Raw genomic sequence first — 22,420 nt, 5'->3', positions numbered from 1 at the left:
ACAAAATTAAGAGTATAACTTCTCATGGGGCGCCTGGGTGGCTCAGTTGGTTAAGTGTCCGACTTCGGCTCAGGTCATGATCTCACTGTTCGTGGGTTCCAGGCCTGCGTCTGGCTCTGTGCTGACAGTTCAGAGCCTAAAGCCTTGTTCTGATTCTGTGTCTCCCTCTCTCTCCTCCCCCTTGCCCATCTCGAGCTCTTTCTCTCTGTCTGTCTCTCTCAAAAGTAAATAAACATTTAAAAAATCTTTATAAAAAAGAGTATAACTTCTTGATTCCAAATCTATGGGAGTATTTTAACACAGCATTACATGATTTGGTGACTTTCTCTTTCATCGGAACAGCACACAGCATCTGTCATCGCTTAATTCTTTAAGGTGTTTATTTTTAATGTTTATTTGTTTTTGAGAGACAGGGAGCACAAGTGGGGGAGGGACACAGAGAGAAGGAGACAGAGGATCCGAAGCAGGCTCTGCACTGACAGCAGAGAGCCCGATGTGGGGCTCGAACTCACGAACCGTGAGATCATGACCTGAGCCGAAGTCAGACACTCAACCAACTGAGCCACCCAGGTGCCCCTAATCCTTTAAGTTTTAAAACTGTATTTGGCACAGAGAAGGGCTAAATGAAAAAACAAAAAACAAAAAGCCGCAAGCCTGAATTTACTCAGCCTCCTCCAGAGTCCGTCTTTAGTAGGAAGTTAGTCGTGTGAAACTGCATTTGATTTGTCCGTGGACTTTTTCTTTCATCTCTGTAGTTGTCTTTTCCATGAGTTTTTGACACTGGTAATGGTGGTTGAGAAATCACCCCCAACACTGCTTGGAAATTATCCCCATTAATGAAGGCTTGCAGGGTCAGTCCCGCATGCCCGGCAATCAGTGTATATAAATTGAAATATGCGTGCATCTATCTGAAATTAAATTTCCCTTAAGTTGCGGGGATCCGCTGGGAACAAAGTCAAGCCATCCTGGTGGGAAGACATAACCCAACAGGGTGCGAACCTGCTTGCTTTCACCCTCCTGTCTGTTGCCTTCCAGCCCATGACAGAGACCCGCCACTTGCCGGAAGCTGAGAGGGTGATTAAGCATTTGATTTTCCAGAGGCCTTCTCATTATCATATACACTCGCATGAAAAGTAAGAGGAAGAAAGAAATTAAACACTAATAAAGCAGGCAAGGAAGCACACTATAAATGGTGTCGAGCAGGATTTGAGCTAGCAAAGGACGTGATGGCTCACGTGAGTAGGCACGTAAGGCCTGGTAGAACCTTTGGCTAAAACAGATACAGCCGGGGGCTGACAGTTGGGTCAGGATTTTTGCCTCGTGCATTTACTGTTTTAGAGAGCATCATACACGAAGCTCAGTTGACCGTCATGAAAGCCATTTAAATCACTACTGTGTTTAAACAGAAAATATAGAGTATGTTTGGCCCCAGGAGATTTTGCACTGACTCCTGCACCCCTGTAATAGACACGGCCTTTGAGCACTGGGCACCCCCGTCCAGCCAAGTGCCGGGCTGACCGTCTGAAAGGCAAGTGCGCCGGAAATTTGCATCTGTCCATGGTTACACCCTACGCACCGTTACAGCTCTGTCTGCATTTCCAGCTGACCGGCTTGCACACAATCGTGAATGAAAACCAAACGGTGGAAAATAACGTCTTTCTACCTCCTCTTGGTCTGTGAGAACGACTCTGCCCCAGGGCCAGGCTTCGGGCTGCAGGCTGGCTCCCAGAAGTCACGTGGCTTAGAACGGGGTGTCTGAGGCCTTCCACAGCCTCCGCTGCCAGAGGCTGTGGTTTTTAAGTAACGCTTCGCAGTGGGACTGAAGGCCGTCGGCAGGAAGACAAAGCAAATAGAGAAGAGGGGGACCGTCTATTTTTGCCCTCCACGCGGAGTAAGATGTGCATCTTGGCATTCGTGCGTCGAACGGGCAGAAGGAGCTGGTGCCCGTGGACTGGGAGCTTTCAGAGGTCAGGGCCTGTGCCCTTCTCAGGCACGCATCCCCGGACCCGGCATGCCCGGCGCCCCGGAGCACAGCAGGACGGGTGAGCCGACACAGACCAGGGTGAAAATGTTTCCGCCTCTCCAGGCGTGCTGGAGACGTGTTTCCCAAACACTGGTGTGCACGCAAACCACCTGTTGAGAGGCAGATTCTTTTGTATATGTATAAATATATCACGTATCGTCAAGTTGCCTAACATACAGTGTATACAGTGTGCTCTTGGTTTGGGGGGTAGATTCCCATGGTTCATCGCTTCCATACAACACCCAGTGCTCCTCCCCACGGGTGCCCTCCTCAACGCCCATCACCCGTTTGCCCCCCTCCCCCGCTGCCCATCAACCCTCAGTTTGTCCTCTGTATTCAAGACTCCCTTATGCTTTGTGGAAAGGCAGATTCCGATTCGGGGCTTCTGGAGTGGGGCCTGAGAGTCTCCCATTTCCAACAAGCTGGGGGTGAGCGCTAATGGCTCCTAGCCCACGGGCCACGCTTCGGGGGTCGGGATCCTGGAGGATCACTAAACCAGCGAAAACGTCTTCTGTTTAAGTTTTGTTCCAGAAGGCTGCCGCGGCCCCTCATCCCCTCCCTGGGGCGGCTGGCCTTGACAATGGCAAGTGGGGTCGGGGGCCTTCCCGCTCCCGCTCGCCCCCGGGTTTCGGGGGCGGCGAGGTGAAGGCGTGGGGGCCCCCAGGTAACCAACCCCTTCTCTTCCTCCAGGGGAGGAGCGCCCCCGGGACTCCCCGGGCCCGGCGGAGGCCCAGGTGCCGGCTGGGGCGGAGGCCGGCGGGAGGACGAGCCACCGCTGCTGGAGATGCTCCCGGGCGCAGCTCAAGAAGATCTTCTGGGGCGTGGCGGTCGTGCTGTGCGTGTGCTCCTCCTGGGCGGGCTCCACGCAGCTCGCCAAGCTGACCTTCAGGAAGTTCGACGCCCCCTTCACCCTGACGTGGTTTGCCACCAACTGGAACTTTTTGTTCTTCCCGTTGTACTACGTGGGGCACGTCTGCAAGTCCGCAGAGAAGCAGTCTGTGAAGCAGAGATACAGGTAGGCACTTCCGTGGGGGCAGGCCCCGCGCTCCGGGCCGCTCTGTTGAGTGCTGGCGCTGCGTCGGGCCGGGGGAAGCAGCGGTCAGAGGTCACGGTGTCACCTGCTGTCTTAGTGGGGCGAGGATCAGAATCCTCTCCCCTTGGGGTGGTGAGCACCTGCTTGCTTCCTGTGTCTTCAGCCCGAAGAAGTGCTTTATGTGAAACAAAAGGCAGCATCTTTCAGAGACAGCCTGTGGTAGGTCCCCAGAAAGGGGACAGCTGGGACAGCTCTGTCGTTCTATTGCCCCTCCTCAAAGACTTGATCGTTCATCCTCTCTCCGACCCAGGACAGCTCCTTCTTTGTGGTGTGATTGCCTGGGCCTCGAGAGGGTGGCTCTCAAAATCAAAGCAGCGTCTAGACCTTGTTGACTCTACTTTCCCACATGGAGTCCATTGGTGTGACCTTCCTTTCCCAAAGAAGCCAGAAACCCTGACAAACTCTGTACCTCTGTATACAGCGGGGTCCCCCCAGCCTTCCTCAGAAGTCACGTTGTCGGTGTTGACCCTGAGTCCTCATCCTATGCCAGTCGTTGGATCTCATGGTTGCCCTGATCGGAGGCCTTCCTGCTGGCCCAAATCTGATCTACTCAGGGAAAAAAACAAAAAGAGGCAAGAACGCTGGCCAAGGTGACCAGGTGGGCCCTGGGAACTTATCTTTTTGTCAGCCCTCGTGGTGGGGGAAAAATTTGAAAGCTGAAGGGTCTCCTCCCCACTGCCTTCTTTCCCACCTCACCCCCACCCCGCCAAACACATGCCCCACGAAACCACCGCGCCCCTCGTACCATCTGCTCCGAGCTCCGCCCCTGTTTTCAAGCTGCCATTAGACATCATAAGGTAACGAAAAACATCACGGGCCCGAGGAGCAACGAGTTTGGGGAACGGAGGTCTAGACTCAGATCAGAACCTTCCTGCGGGAATCTATCATTATGTCGCTGTCAGTTACAGGCGGACGCGTGAGGTGCCCTACTTTTTACAGTTCCGAGAGACAGAATTTGGACTGGAAGACCAAATTGGAAGTCGGACCACTGATTTCCAGAGGAAGGGGCTCCAATGGAGCATAGACGGAGTCATAAGGCTAGCTTCACACGTCCCCTGAGTGGCAAGGAATCCAAGCAAATTCAGTAGACAAGGCCCCTAGGAGCAAGGAGCCTGAAGCCTGGAACTGGGGCCCAGACCTGGGGCATTCTCAGCATTGAATTAAACCAGCGGCTCACGGGCCAGCCAGACATTGCTAAAGAGGGACTTCATGCGCCTCTCCTGAAGAGCAGCCAGACGCAGACCGAAACAGATAGGTCTAGAAACTTCCTGAGGGCCCAAGATTGGCCCCAAGGCAAGAGAAAAATAACGGTCTGCTTTTGGTCGCAGACAAGAACAGACACTGGGTAAATGATGTATTTAACAGTCACGTGGCTCTACGCAGAGTTTGTGATGGAGCGTTTGCCTTCCGTGAAACTGACTAGAATAGGAAGCCCCTTTCCCTTAGCAAAGAGTTAGAAGTGAGCTTATGCCCCCTTTCTTGGGAGAGAATCACTGGCGGAGAAGATGACGTGTTTCTCCCTGCTCCCTTCACCTGCGTGCGCTTAACAGGGCCTCCCCTGAGGACAGTGGTGGCTGCTGCTTTACACACGTGTCCTCACGTGACCGCCACTCGCCTCGGGACAAGACGGGCACGGCTGGCTACTCCGGGCAGGCCTCGAGCCATGTAACAGACTGCTGAGAACAAGCACAGAAAAAAACCAAGCTCAGGGCAGGGTAAAAAGGCCAGGTGGGAAGCATGAGACGTCACCTAAGTGGATTAGCTAAACACAGACATCAGTCAACACCGACTGTAGAATTGTCTTTCTGCGGAACGTGTCTGTAGAATCAAGACTTCCTGCAGAATCACGAAAAGGTTGTGGAGGCAGAGCGATCCGGACAGCAGTAAGGAGCAGGGTCCGTAATCACAACATACATGGTCAGCGAAGCCACCTAAAACCTTGCCCAGTCTCTACAGTAAAGCTTAAGTCTGCCTCTTTAAAAAAATCTTTCTAACCATCTTTTTAAAACTCAGCTCTAAGCAGAACGGCCCATTTGTTAACCAGTTGAGTGGGTAGCTTGGTCAAGCCATGCACACCACTGAAGGGGCAAGGAAAGATTCTTTGTCAATAAAAGGGAGAGAAAAAATTTTAGCCTCACAGGCTTCACTTAGGAGATCATGACTCTGTCACAACTCAAATTGGGGGTTCTCTAAACAGACTTTGGGATTCCCAGAACTCAAGGAAGACTGAACTCACATCTCCCCTCTTTGTGCTTTTATCAGAATTAGCGCCAGAGAGGGAAGGATCTAGAGTCAGCGGAAGAGATGTGTCTCTGGCTAAAAGTGCTTCGGCAGGAAGCTGGGGAAAAGAGGACAAAGGTGGAGACCTTTTTCGCAGAGAGGGGAACAGTTAAGCCAGCTCTTCTTGTGGCTATCAAGCAGTCTGATGGAAGTTTCTTTTCCCCAAGCCCTCCCCACCCGAGCTGTGTTCCCAGTGTGAAGCCAGAAAAGTCAGCCAAAGTGGAAAGGAGAGCATACGTTGCCTAGTGCACAGCCCCTGCAACCCAACATGTCCACCCGGGATCTTGCTGGACGGCACATGCTAATTGGGTAGTTCTGGATGGATCTGAGTTTCTGCTTTTCTAACAAGCTTCCAGGAGATGCTGGTGCTGCTGGCCAAGGGCTGTGCCTTGACTGAAAAGGCCCAGGAGTTGTGAGTCTTAGCTACAGGGTTTTAAATGCCGCTAATCTGACCAGATGTAGGAACCAGGCTTCACCATCCCACGTGGAACCGATGAGTGACTCACTTCCGGCCCCGGGGCTGTTTGAGCTCAGGTCCTGTGCCACTTTCGAGAGAGGAGAGGCTCCATGGGCAATCATTTAAGCTGTGGGAGCCTCACATGCTCACTTGTAAATGGGAGGTGATGACACGTGCCCCGTCTTGCACACGAGATTGTTGTGCGATCAAATGAGGCACCATCCATGCAAGCGCCCTGTAAACTGTGAAATGCTGTTAAACTGTGAGCAACTGTCGCTGTACCCTGCTGTCCTCTGTGGGTTATGTGCTAGGATGGAGCCCATGCTTGGTGCATCGGCCGCCTTGTGATGACCGATTTTAATGACGGGGGCGGGTCTTGGGGGAAGTGCTAACCCTGCGGCGTCATGCAGGTGTTATGCCTTGGAGAAGTCAACTCCGGGTGCTGCTGGCAGCACGGGGCATCCTAGAGCTGACCCGGGCTTCTCACGATTGGGCACTGTTGTTAGGAATTAAGGGCACAGATGCGAAAACCCCCCAGCCCAGCTGAACTGGGTTTCCAGTCTCTGGTTCCCTGCTTCTTGCTGACGGCGGGCCATGGGGATGTGCCAAGACAGTAGTGGTGCCTGGGACCCAGGCTGGGCTCCGGCCATGGAGATGTGTGTGGGCGCCGCAGAAACCGCAGTCACAACGGGAAGGGGGCGGTCCTGTGAGTCTCCTACACAGCTGGGCACCCGAGGAAGAGGCCGCATCAGGTCCATGCCCCAGAGAGGGATGACTTTCTAGATCAGCAGGACAGCTTCTCAGATCCCAGGGCTCACCACAGGGAGCGGAAATCAGCCAGAGCAGATCTGGGGCTCCTGCACTCTTGTCAGAAAGTCTGCCAGGAATTTCTTCCAGTAGTGACTTCTTTTCATAAGCAAATGCTAGAACCTTCTGCTATCTTGCAGCTGCCAAAAAAAGTGAACGATACAGTGGTGACAGATGTTTCCCTCTGCCTTTTGTAGCTTCAGGCTTCTGGAAGCTAGCCAACGGATTCTCTTTTAGAAACAGCGAGAAACATTCTGAGCCAAGAAAGGGGAAAGGGCAGTTTGGATACCTTTCATCTTAAATCTTATCAGGGCCCAGTGGGTATGGAGGTAATGGTCTTAATGCAGGAACCGTGTGTGTGTGTGTGTGTGTGTGTGTGTGTGTGGTCTCATGCAGCTGTAACATTCAAGGTCAAAGGAGCAAATTGGGGCAATTGCGAGCCAGAGGCTTATTCGTTCTGAAAATGGCATCGCACGTCTTCTCCGGGTGGGGCACAAGGGACATGATGATAAATGGTCCCTGTCCTCAGAGAGCACCTGGTGTGGGAGTCAGATAGGCAAGCAAGGTGTGGGGGTGTGCAGGGGAGCCCAGGAGAGAGGCCAGGGGTGTGGGTCCTCGGCAGGATGGGAAGGTTTCTTAGTGGAGATGACTGAGGGACAAGCTCTTCAAAGCCAAAGCACCCTGGGCTGGCAGAGTAGCACAGGGAAACACAGAGGGAACACAGAGAGCATGGCATGCGAGGGGCTCTGACTTGGCTGTGGGAGGTAAGCTAGGCGGGAGCAGCCCCTGGCAATCCTCCCACACCTCCCACACCTCACACAGGGGTTGAATTCTCGTGTGGATACTAAGGGGGAGCCATGGAAGGATTCTAGGTAGAACAGAGAAGCCATCAGACTGGATCTAGAAATACTACCACCACCATCAGGCTGGATCTAGAAGTACCACCACCGCCATCAGGCTGGATCTAGAAGTACCACCGCCGCCATCAGGCTGGATCTAGAAGTACCATCGCCGCCATCAGGCTGGATCTAGAAGTACCATCACCGCCATCAGGCTGGATCTAGAAGTACCACCGCCGCCATCAGGCTGGATCTAGAAGTACCACCGCCGCCATCAGGCTGGATCTAGAAGTACCACCACCGCCATCAGGCTGGATCTAGAAGTACCACCGCCGCCATCAGGCTGGATCTAGAAACACCACCACCGCCATCAGGCTGGATCTAGAAACACCATGCCATCAGGCTGGATCTAGAAATACCACCACCACCATCAGACTGGATCTGGAAACACCACCACCGCCATCAGGCTGGATCTAGAAATACCACCACCACCATCAGACTGGATCTGGAAACACCACCACCGCCATCAGGCTGGATCTAGAAGTACCACCGCCGCCATCAGGCTGGATCTAGAAATACCACCACCACCATCAGACTGGATCTGGAAACACCACCATCGCCATCAGGCTGGATCTAGAAGTACCACCACCGCCATCAGGCTGGATCTGGAAACACCACCACCGCCATCAGGCTGGATCTAGAAGTACCACCACCGCCATCAGACTGGATCTAGAAACACCGCTGCCGAACACTTGTTGACGTCAGTGTATCTGGGGCACGTGGGAACATGTGGGTCATGCAGGTGTTGTTCCTCACCTTAGGAGCTCCCACTGGAGTGGGAGAGAGACCCACGTGAAAATCACACGAGCTGTAAGAGACGTAAGGAGGAGGCAGGCAGGAGGGCGGGCAGTCAGCTGGCTGGCTGCGTGCATGGACAGAGCCTGGTACATGTTAGAGCTGTAGGTCAAACGGAGGCCCAGAGGGGAAGGGCTTTGGGTGCTGCTGGATCAAGGGCTTTATTCTCTAAGCAGTGGGATCCTTGAGGACGTTTTGGGTAGAAGACAGATAATCAGAGCTGCTTTCAAAAGTAAGGCTTCCGAGTGCTAATTATACAACTGGTTACAGAATTCCCCAATTCACATCCACGGCACCATGCCTCTCGGGTGTTTTCATTTTTCGTTTCTTTGTGAGGCTTTTTTAGGGGGTGGGGGGAGAGGGACCCCAGTTCCTGAGAAACGGCAAGATCTCGAGTGGTAAATCTTCAAGTGTTACGAAGCCAGATATCTTGCTTTGAATTGTCACTTCTTTACCCTGAAGCAAACTTTTGTTTTGCTGAACAGCATTCCAGTGGTTATTTTCTCACCAGACTCAGGCATTCTGAAAATAGGGGGGAGATTTTCTTTCCAGGAAACATCAGTACATGTTTGTTGGGCCCCGTGTGAATGCTAAGGCTGCACCAAGGCAGCCCTAATTAGCGATGCCCCAGCACACCCCTGCCTTCCCAGTGCCATCGGGCCTTCTGTCTGATGCAGGCTGATGGGTTTCTTTCCTTGCCCTTTCTTACTCTGAGCCCCAGACGTGCTCTGGCCTGTTCTCCCATCCACAGCTCTTTATAGGGTGAGGGCACTGTGCAATCAAGGCAGCAAGGATCTTCAACTCTAGCAGGATGGACATACCCTTTCATTCATTTTACACAATCTGCCAGAATTCATTCTACAAAATCTGCCAGGGTTTGGTCACTGCTGGATCCATAGCAGTGACCCAAACAAGTGAAAATCCCCGCCTGGGTAGAACTTACATTTTAGCGGGGAAACAAACATGTAAATAAAATATAATGTGTCACGTGAAGCAAGGCTGGAGGGTTGGGGTGCTGAGTGGGGGGATATTGATGTTGGGATGGGGATCCCTCTGTCTCTTGAAGGGACCTGTGGTTACCCCCACACCTCCCCACCCCACCCAGACCCGAATGCCAGGGTCAGGCCCTGGTTACCTATGGCTTGCTCGTTCTTGATCCCTACAAGCATTCATTTGTGAAGTAGGCCCTCGCCAAATGCCTACTCTGACCCTGCACAGCGGGGCACTGGGGAATGGAAGTTGCAAGCATATTTCTGCCCCTGAGCTGCTCATAACCCAGTGGGGGAAGCTACCTTTGTACCCCTGGATACAGGAGTCAGGTGGCAGGGAGGCCTGGCCGGTTTGGCCTCCTGTGGGACAGACCCGAGAACCCCGGCCAAGCCACCAGCTCACGGGGCCCGACGGGCAGAGGGAGCAGCACAGTGTCCTGTTTTCAGCGCATGCTTCTGCCCTCACCCTTCCTCCTGACTTGTAGCGGTCTTGTTTCCTGTCTCATTTTTGTGAATCATCAACCCCCAAAGCAACGATACATCCAGAGCCCTTGCAGTTGACGTATGATGTTTTGTTGTTTGCTTTTGTAACTGGTTTAGAAAAAGTGGGCAAAATATTTGGGAACGTTAGTTTTTAGTTTGGCCTGTGTCTTCTTCTTGGTGGTAAATAATGGTAATGATATATAGCCATCTTTATGCCAGGGGATCTTGGTCAGGCTTGCTGCCGAGGCGGAGTACCTTCCCCCTAGCCCCCCATACACACCACACATCCACACCGCACGCGTGTGTGCATTCACATGCATGTGCACGTAGCCATCTGAGCACATAAGCCATGCTCCAAGTCTAAATGGGACGTCATAATGGATCCCAGTGTCAGCAAAGGAAGAAATGAGAGGAGGTGGCTGGCATAGGTTAGATTGTCTCTGCCTGTTTTAAGATACCATTTGTAATAGTCAAGGAGGCATTAGTGGAGAAACGAAGCACAGAGCATTGTCCTCATGACCCAGACAGCGACAGCACCCTCATGCTTTTACACCAGGTCCCCTCTGCTCTACAGGGTCCGCCCCCGTGTCCTGTCATCATGGCCTTCATAGTTTGGCTCATTTATTTCTCTTCACGTATCATCCCCACCTCACCACCACATCTCAGCTAAACAGCTGCTGGCTCCAGCGAAATTCACGGATGACCAGACTCTGCTACAGAGGAGTCCAGAATATTCCACAAGTGATTTTTCAGCCTTCACCGAGGCAAGGAGGAAATATTGTGTTAGCTCCTGATCTCCTCTGTCCTCACGTACTTCAGTTCAGCCTCCATCGGTTATCTGAGGTCTTTGTTAATCCCTGAAGGGATATCAGTGATTTGTCTTGGCAGTTCAGCAGTGTGAGGAGGTTATCCAATTTAACCTTGTAATTTCAGAGCACGTCTAATTCAGCTGCGGCAATGTTATGCCTTCCCATGCAGTTTTGTGGCAGTTTTGCAAAAGGTCGGGTCCATTGCACGTGATCCTGCGTTTGAAGAATAGTAGCCATTTAAATCATTGCCATATCCGTGTGATGGGGGGTCAAGGTGCCCTCGGCTAGACTTACCAGCAAGAGATGGAGTGAAATTTTTAGCACAAAGTGCCAGGACCCTTGTGAACATTCGCAAGATCAGGGTCACTGTAGAGAAGGTGCGGAACAAGAAATGATGGCTTTCCATCCGTCCCTGACCCCTTCAGCCAGTGGGTCTTGAGGAGGAGTTAACACGTGTACAAGTCAGACGATGGAGAAGGGCTCCTGTGCATGGACGCAGGAAGGTTCCGGGAGGCGTGTCCGGGTGGGTATCAGCTGCAGGAAGATGCCCAGGACACACAGACCCCACCCCATCCCACCCAGCGAACGTCGAGCCATTTCTTTTCTGTGTAATCCTGAGTCATAGAGTCAAGTTTCGTAAGCCAGCTCACGGGCATACTGAAAAGTTAAAATTTCACCACATTTAGGGAGACGGTCATCTGAATGAAGATCTCAAAAGGTCATGGAAGGGACTTTGAAAATTCTCTGCTCCAACTCATCCATATTATCAAAGAGGCCACAGATGCTCAGAGAAGGAGCATGAGGCCTTTGTCCTCTTCAGTTCCAGTCTTGTTTCAGAAATGCCACCGGGAGGGAAATAGGTCAACACTCTTTCCTCAGAGGGAGGAGCACGGAGGCAATGGAGCAACAGTGGGTGAGAAAGCCGGCAGCCTACATTTGGGGCACAGTGATAACATGGTGGGAGTGCAAAGCTTGTCATTACACAGCCCAGATTTGAAGCCCAGCTTCACCTTTATTTCACGATTTGGCCGTATGTTGGTCACCGAAAAGCTCCAAGCTTCACTCCTTCTCTGTAAAATAGAGCCCCTAATACGCACCTCTGAGGGTCGCAGCTAGGATTGCCCTTCCTCTAGGATCTCAAAGCTGTTTTTTTTTTTTTAATGTTTAATTATTTTTGAGAGAGAGAGAGAGACGGAGGGGCAGAGAGAGAGGGAGACACAGAATCCCAAGCAGGCTCCCGGCTCCGAGCTGTCAGCACAGAGCCCGATGCGGGGCTTGCATTCCCGAACCGTGAGATCATGACCCGAGCCGAAGTCAGACACTTAACTGACTGAGCCACCCAGGGGCCCCTGGGCTCTCAAAGCTCTTGTCTAGATCTTGTGTTCCAACCGCACAGGCTTAAATGTGATAGTGTGTATAAAGCCCCAAACTCTACTGGGTCCAGGGGTTTTGTGTCCATCACCAGTTGACTTCGAATGTGAATCCCTAGATGCACACAGAGCGTGGCTCCCGCTCCCTGCAGATTATAAGATGATGATGACCGTGATGGTTATGATGGTGACGATGATGGTGATCGTGATCGTGGTGGTGGTGACGATGACGGAGCATATTTCAACCACAGGTAACTGACCCTTTCTCCTCATGAAGATTCAGACAAGCAACGTAGCTGGTGTGGAGCCCACAGCAGAGAGAACAGCATAATGCCCTGTCATTACTTTGGACTGTCGGGATGGGGGCATTTCTTGGCAGAGGTGAGCCGTGAGACGAGTGTGACAGGAAAAGGGCAGGGAGCTCCCATGGCGTTCTTTTCGGGTTTTGGGAAGGTAAGAAAAGGCAAAGGGGGAACATGCTGGTACCACGTAGAATACTAAAGACGATGCATGTCGCTGTTCTCTTAGCTGTATTGTACACAGCTCTTAGCTAAACTGGAACAGCCACCCACGTCCAGCAGGGCAGACATCAGAATGGCTTCCAAAGCCCTCTCCACCCTTCCTGCCCCGTCCTAGTGTGCACCTACTGGGATCATCCCACACCAGGCCCCAGGGATACAGCGAGGAATAAGGCCACACAGCAGAGGGAAGGGACCCGCTGCCCTGGCGTCAGGCTGGTTCATGTTCTCAGATCCACCATTCACAAAACCGTGTGACTTTGGGTGAGTTGTTCATGAGTGCTCCTTTTGCTTCTGTGTTCTCATATTTTAAGAATGAGGCCAAGAAAGCCCATATCCACAAGGTTGGGAGCACTGTGTGCAAATCAGCCTGGCCCGAACTTGGCCATTTGTTGGTGTTGAATTGACGGTGGTTCCCGCACCCCCTACTGTTGGAGCAGTGGGGGCCATTGTTCATTCTCCCCCTTAACAGCCTTACTGCGCCCACCGTATTTCTTTTAGCTGTTTCCTTTCTAATGCAGCCACGGAGCAAAGGGACTTTTGACACTTGCATTTTCTCCTATGTTATTTGTTTTTCTTTTTTAATGTTTATTTTTTGAGAGAGAGAGAGAGAGCACACAAGCAGGGCAGGGGCAGAGAGAAAGAGACTCACAGAATCGCAAACAGGCTCCAGGCTCTGAGCTGTCAGTGCAGAGCCAGCCCAGGGCTTGAACCCGTGAACTGGGAGATCGTGACCTGAACCAAAGTCAGACGCATAACCGACTGAGCCACTCAGGCGCCCCTCCTGTGTTATTTCTTTATATTCCATTCCACATGGGCTTTCCTCAGCTGAGGAATTGGGAGCCTGTGGGCAAAGCCGTGGCTGGAGATTGTCACGCCTGATTTTCAAAGCAGAATCAAACCAAATCCTCTCATATAGCCAGCATCCATGCTGAGTGCTTCACAGAGTCAACCCCCTCCCCTTCACCAAAACACATTTTACCCACTTTGGGCATGGGCTGGAATAGACCAGTCCACATGTCCAGGCCCCCTCGGGCCAGCCCTCCACCCCACCAACCACCCAAAGCCCTGAAGATCTGGGACTAAGAGGGTGGGGGCTCTCCAACAGGGAAACTTCAGATGATTTTCTAGCCCGGGTCGTCAAGGTGGAAAAAGTCAGACCCCAGTAAGTAGTGGGTACCCTGTGCCTTAGAGCTGGGGAGCCTAGTCCTGTAAAGCTCTCAGTCGTTGAAAGTGCATGTTCGTTTGATGGCCACACCCCATACGATCTAGTTGAGTTTGTCACGGAAGATGACAAATGGGGCCAGAATAAGCTGCCTTTTTTGATGTTTGCGCAAATTCTATTCTCGTGCTTCCTGGACCTTTTAAAATAGAATTATAGTAATTACATTTACCTCCTCAGCTGCTTTCTACTTCAAGCAGAGAGAAAACAAAATGATTTATATACTTAATGTAACATTTAGGAGTGCATCAGGATCGTTTCACACTTTTCTTATCTAAGTGCCTTACTTTATGGTACTTACATTTAATGAATTAAATGAGTTACTCTCCATCGTAAATATGTTATTAATTTATAACATAAAATAAATGAAAAGCAATGGAAACTAAAACTCTCTTGTTGCAGGAACATATCGTTAGAACGGTTATATGGCATTATTCTGCTGTATGTTTCTCCGGGGGTAAACGGAAGAGAGTGTCTTTCAGAGAAGAGCTTTAAGTTCTCCACCAACAGAATGGTGACAGGCTTCTTAATATTTTATAATGAATTAGTGTTGAGGGGATATGGGCATTTTAAATGCTTATTGGTTATTTTTTAAGCATTTGGTTTTATGAAAGTTGGTGTGTTGAAGCGCTCCTCAGAGAGTGTCCTTGTTTCTTGGTGAAAGATGTTTTCTCCCGTATAGGTAGCAGAGGGAATTGACAAGGCAGACTGGTAGACACGTCCACATATGCATCTTACGGAATCCTTTCTGCGGGCGCTCAGGTGGCTCAGTTGGTTTAGTGTCCGACTCTTGATTTCAGCACAGGTCATGGTCTCACGGTTCATGAGATCAAGCCCTGCGTCTTCTCTCTTTCTGTCTCTGCCCCTCCACTACTCATGCTCTCTCTCTCTTAAAAAAAAATCCTTTCTGGGGACATGTGAGGCTTTCATAGATCTTCCTACAGAGGTGGGATGGAGCCATCTAGGTTTCCTGGCCAAGCCCCCAGCTCTCAGGAGTCCTAAGCCAGCCAGTGTCATTCCATAGTGCACTGGCATCATGGTGGACAGAAATCCTCCAACATCACCCAAGAGCAGGTATGGGGAACGGCATAACAAAGATCGTTGCTTCTCCTGCCATAGTATCGGGCTGTTGCTGGAGGGGCTGTCTGGCCAGCGGCTGCATCTCCCAGCCTCCCTTGGCATCTAAGTTGGGCCAAATGACTTCTCTCTGAAATGATAATGTATCAACCGAGGCAGATCAAAAGCACGTAGGCATTTCCCTTCTCTACTGGCAACACACGCAGGATTCCCGGGCTCGAAGGGATGACAGAGCTACCAAAAGAAGGAAAGTCACCAAATGGGGAAATGCCACCTGTCTCCCAACAATATGAATCAGAACGGAACTTCTGTTGTGCCAAGCCTCTGAACTAGGGGGTTTGATGCCATAGCCAGCATTGCGCTAATTGATACAGTCCCCATCCTTCTACCCCTGCCCGCAGAGTCAGAGTCCATCTGAAAATCCATATCCTCAACCATGTGCACTTGGACATCCTTACCACCCATAAACTTCCATGTAGTTATATTCGTATTCTGAATATTTTTAAAAATGTTAAGGGGCACCTGGGTGGCTCAGTTGGTTAAGCGTCTGACTCCAGCTCAGGTCATGATCTCAGGGCTCGTGAGTTCAAGCCCCGTGTCGGGCTCTGTGCTGACAGCTTAGAGCCTGGAACCTGCTTCAAATTCTGCGTGTCCCTCTCTCTGCCCCTCCCCTGCTCGTGCGCTCTCTCTCTCTCTCTCTCTCTCTCTCTCTCAAAAAGAAAAGCATTTAAAAAAAATTTTAAGAAGTATACTGGACAGAAAATGGTAGCTTCTTTTTTTTTTAATTTATTTTTGAAAGAGAGAGACAGACAGACACAGACAGTGCAAATGGGAGAGGGGTGGAGAGAGAGGGAGACACAGAATTCCAAGCGGGCTCCAGGCTCCCAGCTGTCAGCACAGAGCCTGACACGGGGCTCGAACCCACGAAACGCGAGATCATGAGCTGAGCCAAAGTCAGATGCTTAACTTACTGAACCACCCAGGCACCCCAAGAAAACGGCAGCTTCTACACTCAAGAATAGGGGTCACATCCGCCTTGCTCACCTGCATATCCCCAGCACCTAGCTCAGTGCCTGGTGCAGAGTATACACATGATGGATGCTGAGAGAAGGCAGGGGAAGCAGGGGAAAGGAAGGAAGGATATGATCACATGGGCAATGTCACGGTTGTCACCCTCACACTTCCTGCCAGAGAAGACTTACTGAGACAGCTCTTAGCAGGCACTCTCCGTGGGGCAGCCCTGGAAGTGACCCTTTATCCTGACCGCAGTGATCCCCCCTGCCATCCAGAACGATACACTGATCCCGTTTTGAAAGAGCTCTTTAATTATAAAACGGTATTAGAAGAAGAAGTGCTTGATTATCAGACGTTTTTTAGAATTGGTCTGGTCTGAAATTAGCAGGCTCCAGCTCAGGGGCGAGGGGTGCTCCTTTATGCGATGTGATTAAAACCAAGCCACAAGGCCATCCTCATGAAGATTCAAGTTGGCAGTTATCTTGGCTGGAATTTCACATTCGCTGAAAACTACACCCTCGCTCTGTCCCAGAACAGAAGAATTTAGAGGATTTGTGCATTTAGGATCTTAAAAGGGTTGCACACGTTTTAACCTGCCATGAAATCTGAGACGTACCCTGAAACTTAATGGTATAAACACCCTTCTTGTTAAACTCTGGGACTCTGTGGGCCAGGGATTCCAACAAAGCATCAGGGATGGCTTTTCTCTGCTGCACAACGTGAGGAGCCTCCGCTGGGAAGGTTTTCTGGCGGGGAGCAACCTGACCGCTGGGGGCTATGATTATCTGAGCTGTCTCCCCTCAGTGCCTAGCAGCTGTTAGTCCCCGGCGACATCAGTTGGGGCTGTCTACCTGAGCATCCTCCCATGGCATCTTCAGGTGGCCTGGATTTCCTCACAGAAGCTGGTGGATGTGGGCCAGGCTAGCCCTAGCAGCCAGGTGGACGCAGTGGGATCTCTGGGCCGGATGTCTGCCCGCTCTCCACCCCAGGCTCCAGCAGCTGCCCCAGCCACTCCTTTCTCCGAGAAGCATCGTCTTTATCAGTAAAACAGAAAATAATGTCAGCCTGGATGGAGAAGGCTAATAAAAGCGATAATAAATGACTCAGAGGGTGGAAAACTACTCGGGAACTGCCAAAGTGTAAGAATAGAGACGTGATGTGTTTACTTTCAGGCTATCTCCTCGATCCCTTTTTCCATACTGATGTTTCCCCTTCTAAATACATGAGTTATGTTTATGCAAATAGTGTTCAAGGACCACAGCATTCCAGGCCACCGTTAACACAGTAATTTATAACCCGAGTCACGTCCCTGTATGCACTGAACTGCCAAAAGACCTCGTATTAGCAAAAACCACACATACGACAGAAACAGCCACATGAGGAGTTAAGGCATGAATAGGAAATTGCTCCCAGAAGCAGCAAGGACAGCAGAGTGTTCTTGTGGCTCAGTTCTCAGCGCTCTGAGAACTGGGAGACTCCATGGCCGCCATGTGTGTTCAAGTCAGTGGTATAGGTAGGGCTGGTAAGGCTGTCCTAGGACCCAGCCAGGGCATAGGAGAGGTGACAGGCACGGCAGGATGGGACGCCTCGAAGGAGCAAACTCCACAGTCAAGTCCAAGATGGTGGCAGTGCACAGGGCTGGAAATGGAGGTGTGAAACCAAGTGGGGCGGGGTGCAGTCACCAGCAGTGGCTTCCTAAAAAGTCCAAGGCTAAGTGTGTGGGTACACTGGGTGCTGAGTGCCTAATTTATTCTTTTAGGTTTTTTTTTTTAATGTTTATTTATTTTTGAGAGAGACACAGACCACAAGCAGGGGAGGGGCAGAGACAGTGGGAGACATAGACTCTGAAGCAGGCTCCAGGCTCCGAGCTGTCAGCACAGAGCCCGACGGGGGTTCAAACTCACAAACCGGGAGATCATGACCTGAGCCAAAGTCAGATGCTTAACTGACTGAGCCACCCAGGTGCCCCCGGGGTTGCAGTGGTTTTAATCTTTGTTTGACAGGTTGGTTAGTTGGTTGCTCATTCGGTAGATTGGTTAGTGGGTCCGTTGATTTGGTCAGTTGGGTGGTTTCTTTGATTGGCTAGTTAGGTTTTGTTTGGGAGTGTTTAGCAAAGGAATGCTTTCTTCTAATAAAAAAAAGACAAATCACGCAAGGAAATGCAGTAGAGGGGAGCTGTCCTGGCTGTATGCAGACGGCACTAATCCCTCCCGGGCACATTTCTGTCCTTCTTAACCAGGTACAAAGCCTGAGATGCAAGTCTGTTCCCCCAGAAGCACCACATCACAGCCCAGAAACCAAAATGTTTTTTGCTGCCGCCTAGGTGAGCAAGGTGATTGCCCCCCCCCCCCCCACCTCCACCGGCCCTTCCAGAGTCAAGGACCCCACTCAGAGTGGAGCCGGGTGAAAACATCACCTGTGCAGCCCCCCGTGAGGGCTTTCAGGTCATCTGGGAGGTCTGTTCCGTGTTTCTCCGGACAGAGTCCCTTGCTTGTTCTTCTGTCAAGAGGAAGGGAGAGTTGCTAGTTCTGTGGGTGAGTCTTAGGGAACAGGCTGCTAGGAAGTGGTCACAGGTGAGTGAGTTAAAATTCTTGAACACCTGCCGGGAATGGCTGACCACCAAGGTCCCCCCCTGCATATCCTCCTGGGAGAGGCAGGGGGCCAGGGCCCGGTGGGGGTGGGTCGCTCCTCCTAAGAGGGCCTCATTCTCCTCACCAGCTCCAGGCCATGAAGGCTCATGTTATTCTGCCCTACTTCCCTCTTCCTCCTTATGTATTTCTAGCTGCTTTCCTAGTTTTCCCCTCTGTCTCCTACAGAAGCTTCCATCCCGCTAATGAGAACGAGGAATCTCTCACTTGCTTTTTCTTCTCTGGCGGGAAGGCCAGCCCCCTGTGTGCCTCAGGCGGGAGAGGTGCCTCCCTCTTGCCTTGTGGGTCTGAGAGGAATCCTTTTGGCTTTCACTTCCGGTGCCACATTTGGTGGGTGTCTCCACAGGGGCCTCTTGGCCAGCCCCGGCCAGTACCAAGTGCATCTTGCCATGGAGGTTCCAATCCCGTGGGGTCACCCGTCTGCTGTGGGTCGGGGCAGAAGGCCCATAGGAAGGGGGAGACTGAGTGCCCTGCCCGGGCCAGGGCAACCATATTTATATTCCACTGAAAAAAAAAGGTGGGCTCTGTAAATTATGTAGTCGTCCTGAGGATCAATAGGCAAACTTGAATTTTAAGTGTTCTATCCCAGTTCGCAGCCCATAGGTGAACTTGATGTTGCCAGGTAGATAACTGAGATCACAGGTGTCCTGAGCAGAGTGACTCCGGCAGACACGGGAGCTTCTGGTCTCAAGGCTGCGTCCCCTGAAGTGCGTTCCACCAAATGTGAGTCATGCGGTGTGTTAATTAACTGTGGTCAAGTCAGTCTGTGAAATGTGCAGAACTTCTCGGCCTTTAAAGCGTTAACGTGCCCTGGGACCTCACGAGTGCCGTATAGCATGGAGTGCCTCCCAACACAGCCTTCGGGCCCTTTTTGTGCTGAATCTAACACCTGCACCAGCATTCTGAGAAGCCCATTTTTGAAGATGGTATTTAAATAATGATCCCAAGTAGAAAAAGAAATTTGGGGGATCCTAACGTAAAAAGAGAAGCACTTGGTGGCAAACGGTGAGCCTAATGGTAGGAAAAGTAGAGGAAAGGCAAAGAGGAGGGTGAAAGGAGCTGGGTCCCGGTCCCCCAGCAGAGGGATGATACAGATGACTCCTGCTTGGTGCAAACGACAGTGCCAGCCAAGTCCCTGAGAACAGACAAGAGCAATGGGATAGTTCAATGTCTTGACCATCTCTGGATGCCTTGTTAAGCTGAACGGGGGTCCTCTGATAAGTCTCTGACCTTCTTCGGGATAATTCCATCGCTCAAGAGGGAAAGAAAATACCTAAAAGTGGTGCTCTTTGACGAATAAGGAAACACAGTTTCGTGGGTGAAGGTTGCAGAGACACCAGGGAAACCGACCAAGTCCTCCTGAAGGCTGTTGAAAGGGAAACAGATGGCGGGCAGATCATTTGAGTTGAGCCCTTTGGCCCTAGGCCAATCGTGAGAATCGCAACCAGAGAGAAATTGGATGGGAGAAAAGAGCCCCTTTACAAGCTCAACCAAACAACTCCAAATCCTGAGTAATGAACACAATAGAAATTTATAGGACCTGGATGAAGAAAAATTTTAGAATCCGCCTGAGACTCAACAGCATAAAAATGTCAGTCCTCCCCACCTTCATTTACGAGTGTAATGCTATTCCAGCTAAAATTAGGTTTGTTTTGGAAGTGGGCAAGAAAACTTGGAGAAAGGAGAACGCGCTGGACCTAGCGGTTCCGGAGGTTAAATATGCAGTGAAGTCTCAGGGATCGAAGCAGTGTGGTACCGACACATGTTTGGACAGAAGACCGATCGAATGTAGTAGAACATCCTCAAGTGGACCTAAACCCAAGGAACCTTAGCATATGCTAAATGTGGCGTCTTGTCTAAGTGAAAGAAAGATGAACTATTTAGTCAGTGACGTTGGGACAACAGGGGAGCCATGTAGCGGGAAAGGTGACTCAACGACCTCTGTAAGCCTAGCTAAATTCCAAATAGAATTTAGGTGTAAAATCCAAAATTTTATGGGTAGTCCATAAAAATATTGGGTAATCCTTTTATGACCCGTCTCACTGTGATAATCATCAAAGGAAAGACTAATAAGTTTTAGATTAAACTACATTTTTTTTAAAGCCTAAGGTCTAGTCCTTGGCCAAACAATAAATAAATAAAATAAAAATCACCATAGAGTGGGAAAAAAGACCAACTTGACAAACTAGGGAAACTATTTGCGATTCACATGAGAGGCAGAGAGTTTTCAGCTCCTTAATAAAGAGCCCTCATAGACCGATAAAAGCAACAACTCACTAGAAAAAAAATGTGCAAAGTATATGACGAGCAGTTCATAGGAAAGGCCTATAAATGTATCCGAAAAATACTTAATCCCACTCCTGATGAGAGAAATGTAAATTAAAACTGATTTTTTTACGTGAAAGACTGAAAGAGAAAAATAAATGAATAAAAATATTTGATAATACGCGACGCGTGTCAAGACTGTGAGGAAACAGTACATTGACACATTGCTGGTGGAGTGTAGATTCGTAAACCTCATGCAAGGCGCCCTGTAGAGTAGTGTCTATCAGAATCACAAATGCCGACTCGCTTCGACCGAGTGCGTCACTTGTAGGAATTTATGTTACAAGTAAGCATGGATCATGAGGTATGAACAAGGTATCACTGCAGCATTGTTTGTAATTAGGTGAAGATTAGAAATAACGTAGGGGCACCTGGGTGGCTCAGTCGGGTGAGCGTCCGGCTTCGGCTCGGGTCATGATCTCACGGTTCGTGAGTTCGAGCCCCGCGTCGGGCTCTGTGTTGACAGCTCAGAGCCTGGAGCCTGTTTCGGATTCTGTGTCTCCGTCTCTCTCTGCTCCTCCCCTGCTTGTGTGCTCGCTCTCTCTCTCGCTCTCTCTCTGTCTCTCAAAAATAAATAAACATTAAAAAAAAAAAAGAAAGAATGTAAAATATTTGCCAGTGGGGGACTAGCTAAAGAGGTACAAGCTTACAGTGGCATTCTATTCACTACTGAACTGTAGATAAAGAACAGGTGGTGGCTCAGTCAAGCATCTGACTTCGGCTCAGGGCATGATCTCACGGTTCATGGGTTCGAGCCCCATGTCAGGCTCTGTGTTGACAGCTCAGAGCCTGGAGTCTGCTTCGGATTGTTTGTCTCCTTCTCTCTCTGTCCCTCCCCTGCTTATGCTCTCTCTCTCTCTCTCTCTCTCTCTCTCTCAAAAATAACCATTAAAAAATATTTTTTTAAAAAAGCAGGTGTTCCCAGCCCCTGCCAGCTTAAGCCACTTTCAATTTCCTTCCAACCCGTTCTCTTTCTGACCTCAGTTTCCCATCATCTACTCTGTCTCATTCAATAAAATGCTACCACAGATGAATGAATTTGACACTTATTTCAAGCGTTTTCACAGATACTAGCCCTGCTTCTGTTTGCCAGCATGGGGAGAACAGCTGTAATTCTTATACAGCAAAGATCTGATGGTTTGATGATAATCCGGTGTAAGTGAGAGTGAGCAGAATTTGGCAGTCTCGAATGCTGTGGTGACAGGGTAGATTGGTACAATAATTTTGGAGGACAGTTTGACAATATCTATTGAAATTTCGAATGCCCATTAGCCAATCGATTCTGCTTCTAGAAGTCGATCCTGTTGATACCTGCATTTATAAGGACGCTCAGTGTATGTTATTTATCTTGGCTCTAGAGATTTGGGGTCAATGTTGAGTGACAGCAGGAAAAAAGGTCCTAATGCCTATGTCTGTCAGTGGCTCATCTCTACCCACAATGCAAGCTAGTCTTTGTAGCTAGCATTCCCGTTGGATTGCTGATTTTACAGCAAGAGAAGAAACACCAACTGCTGGTCAGGCAGTTAAAAAGAAGAGTCCTACCGATGGAAACCAAAGCCCCTTCCCTAAATTCAATCCTGTCTTCTTTCAAAGTACAGTCTAGAACACTAG

The 22,420-nt window shown here is 50.3% G+C and overlaps 1 protein-coding gene across 1 annotated transcript in view; it reads left to right on the top strand.

Annotated features, from left to right (window-relative positions):
• Positions 1-22,420, top strand: part of SLC35F3 (solute carrier family 35 member F3) — a 401,848-nt gene that overhangs the window by 297,434 nt on the left and 81,994 nt on the right. Inside the window, exon 3 of the mRNA XM_042908179.1 lies at positions 2,714-3,038. Coding sequence (XP_042764113.1) covers positions 2,714-3,038 — 325 coding nt within the window. The remainder of the gene's footprint in view (positions 1-2,713; positions 3,039-22,420) is intronic.

This window comes from Panthera leo, chromosome D2 (genome assembly GCF_018350215.1).
Source record: "Panthera leo isolate Ple1 chromosome D2, P.leo_Ple1_pat1.1, whole genome shotgun sequence".
Taxonomy (NCBI): domain Eukaryota; kingdom Metazoa; phylum Chordata; class Mammalia; order Carnivora; family Felidae; genus Panthera; species Panthera leo.
The sequence above is the reverse complement of the archived record's forward strand: the minus strand, read 5'-3'. Positions and strand labels throughout refer to the sequence as shown.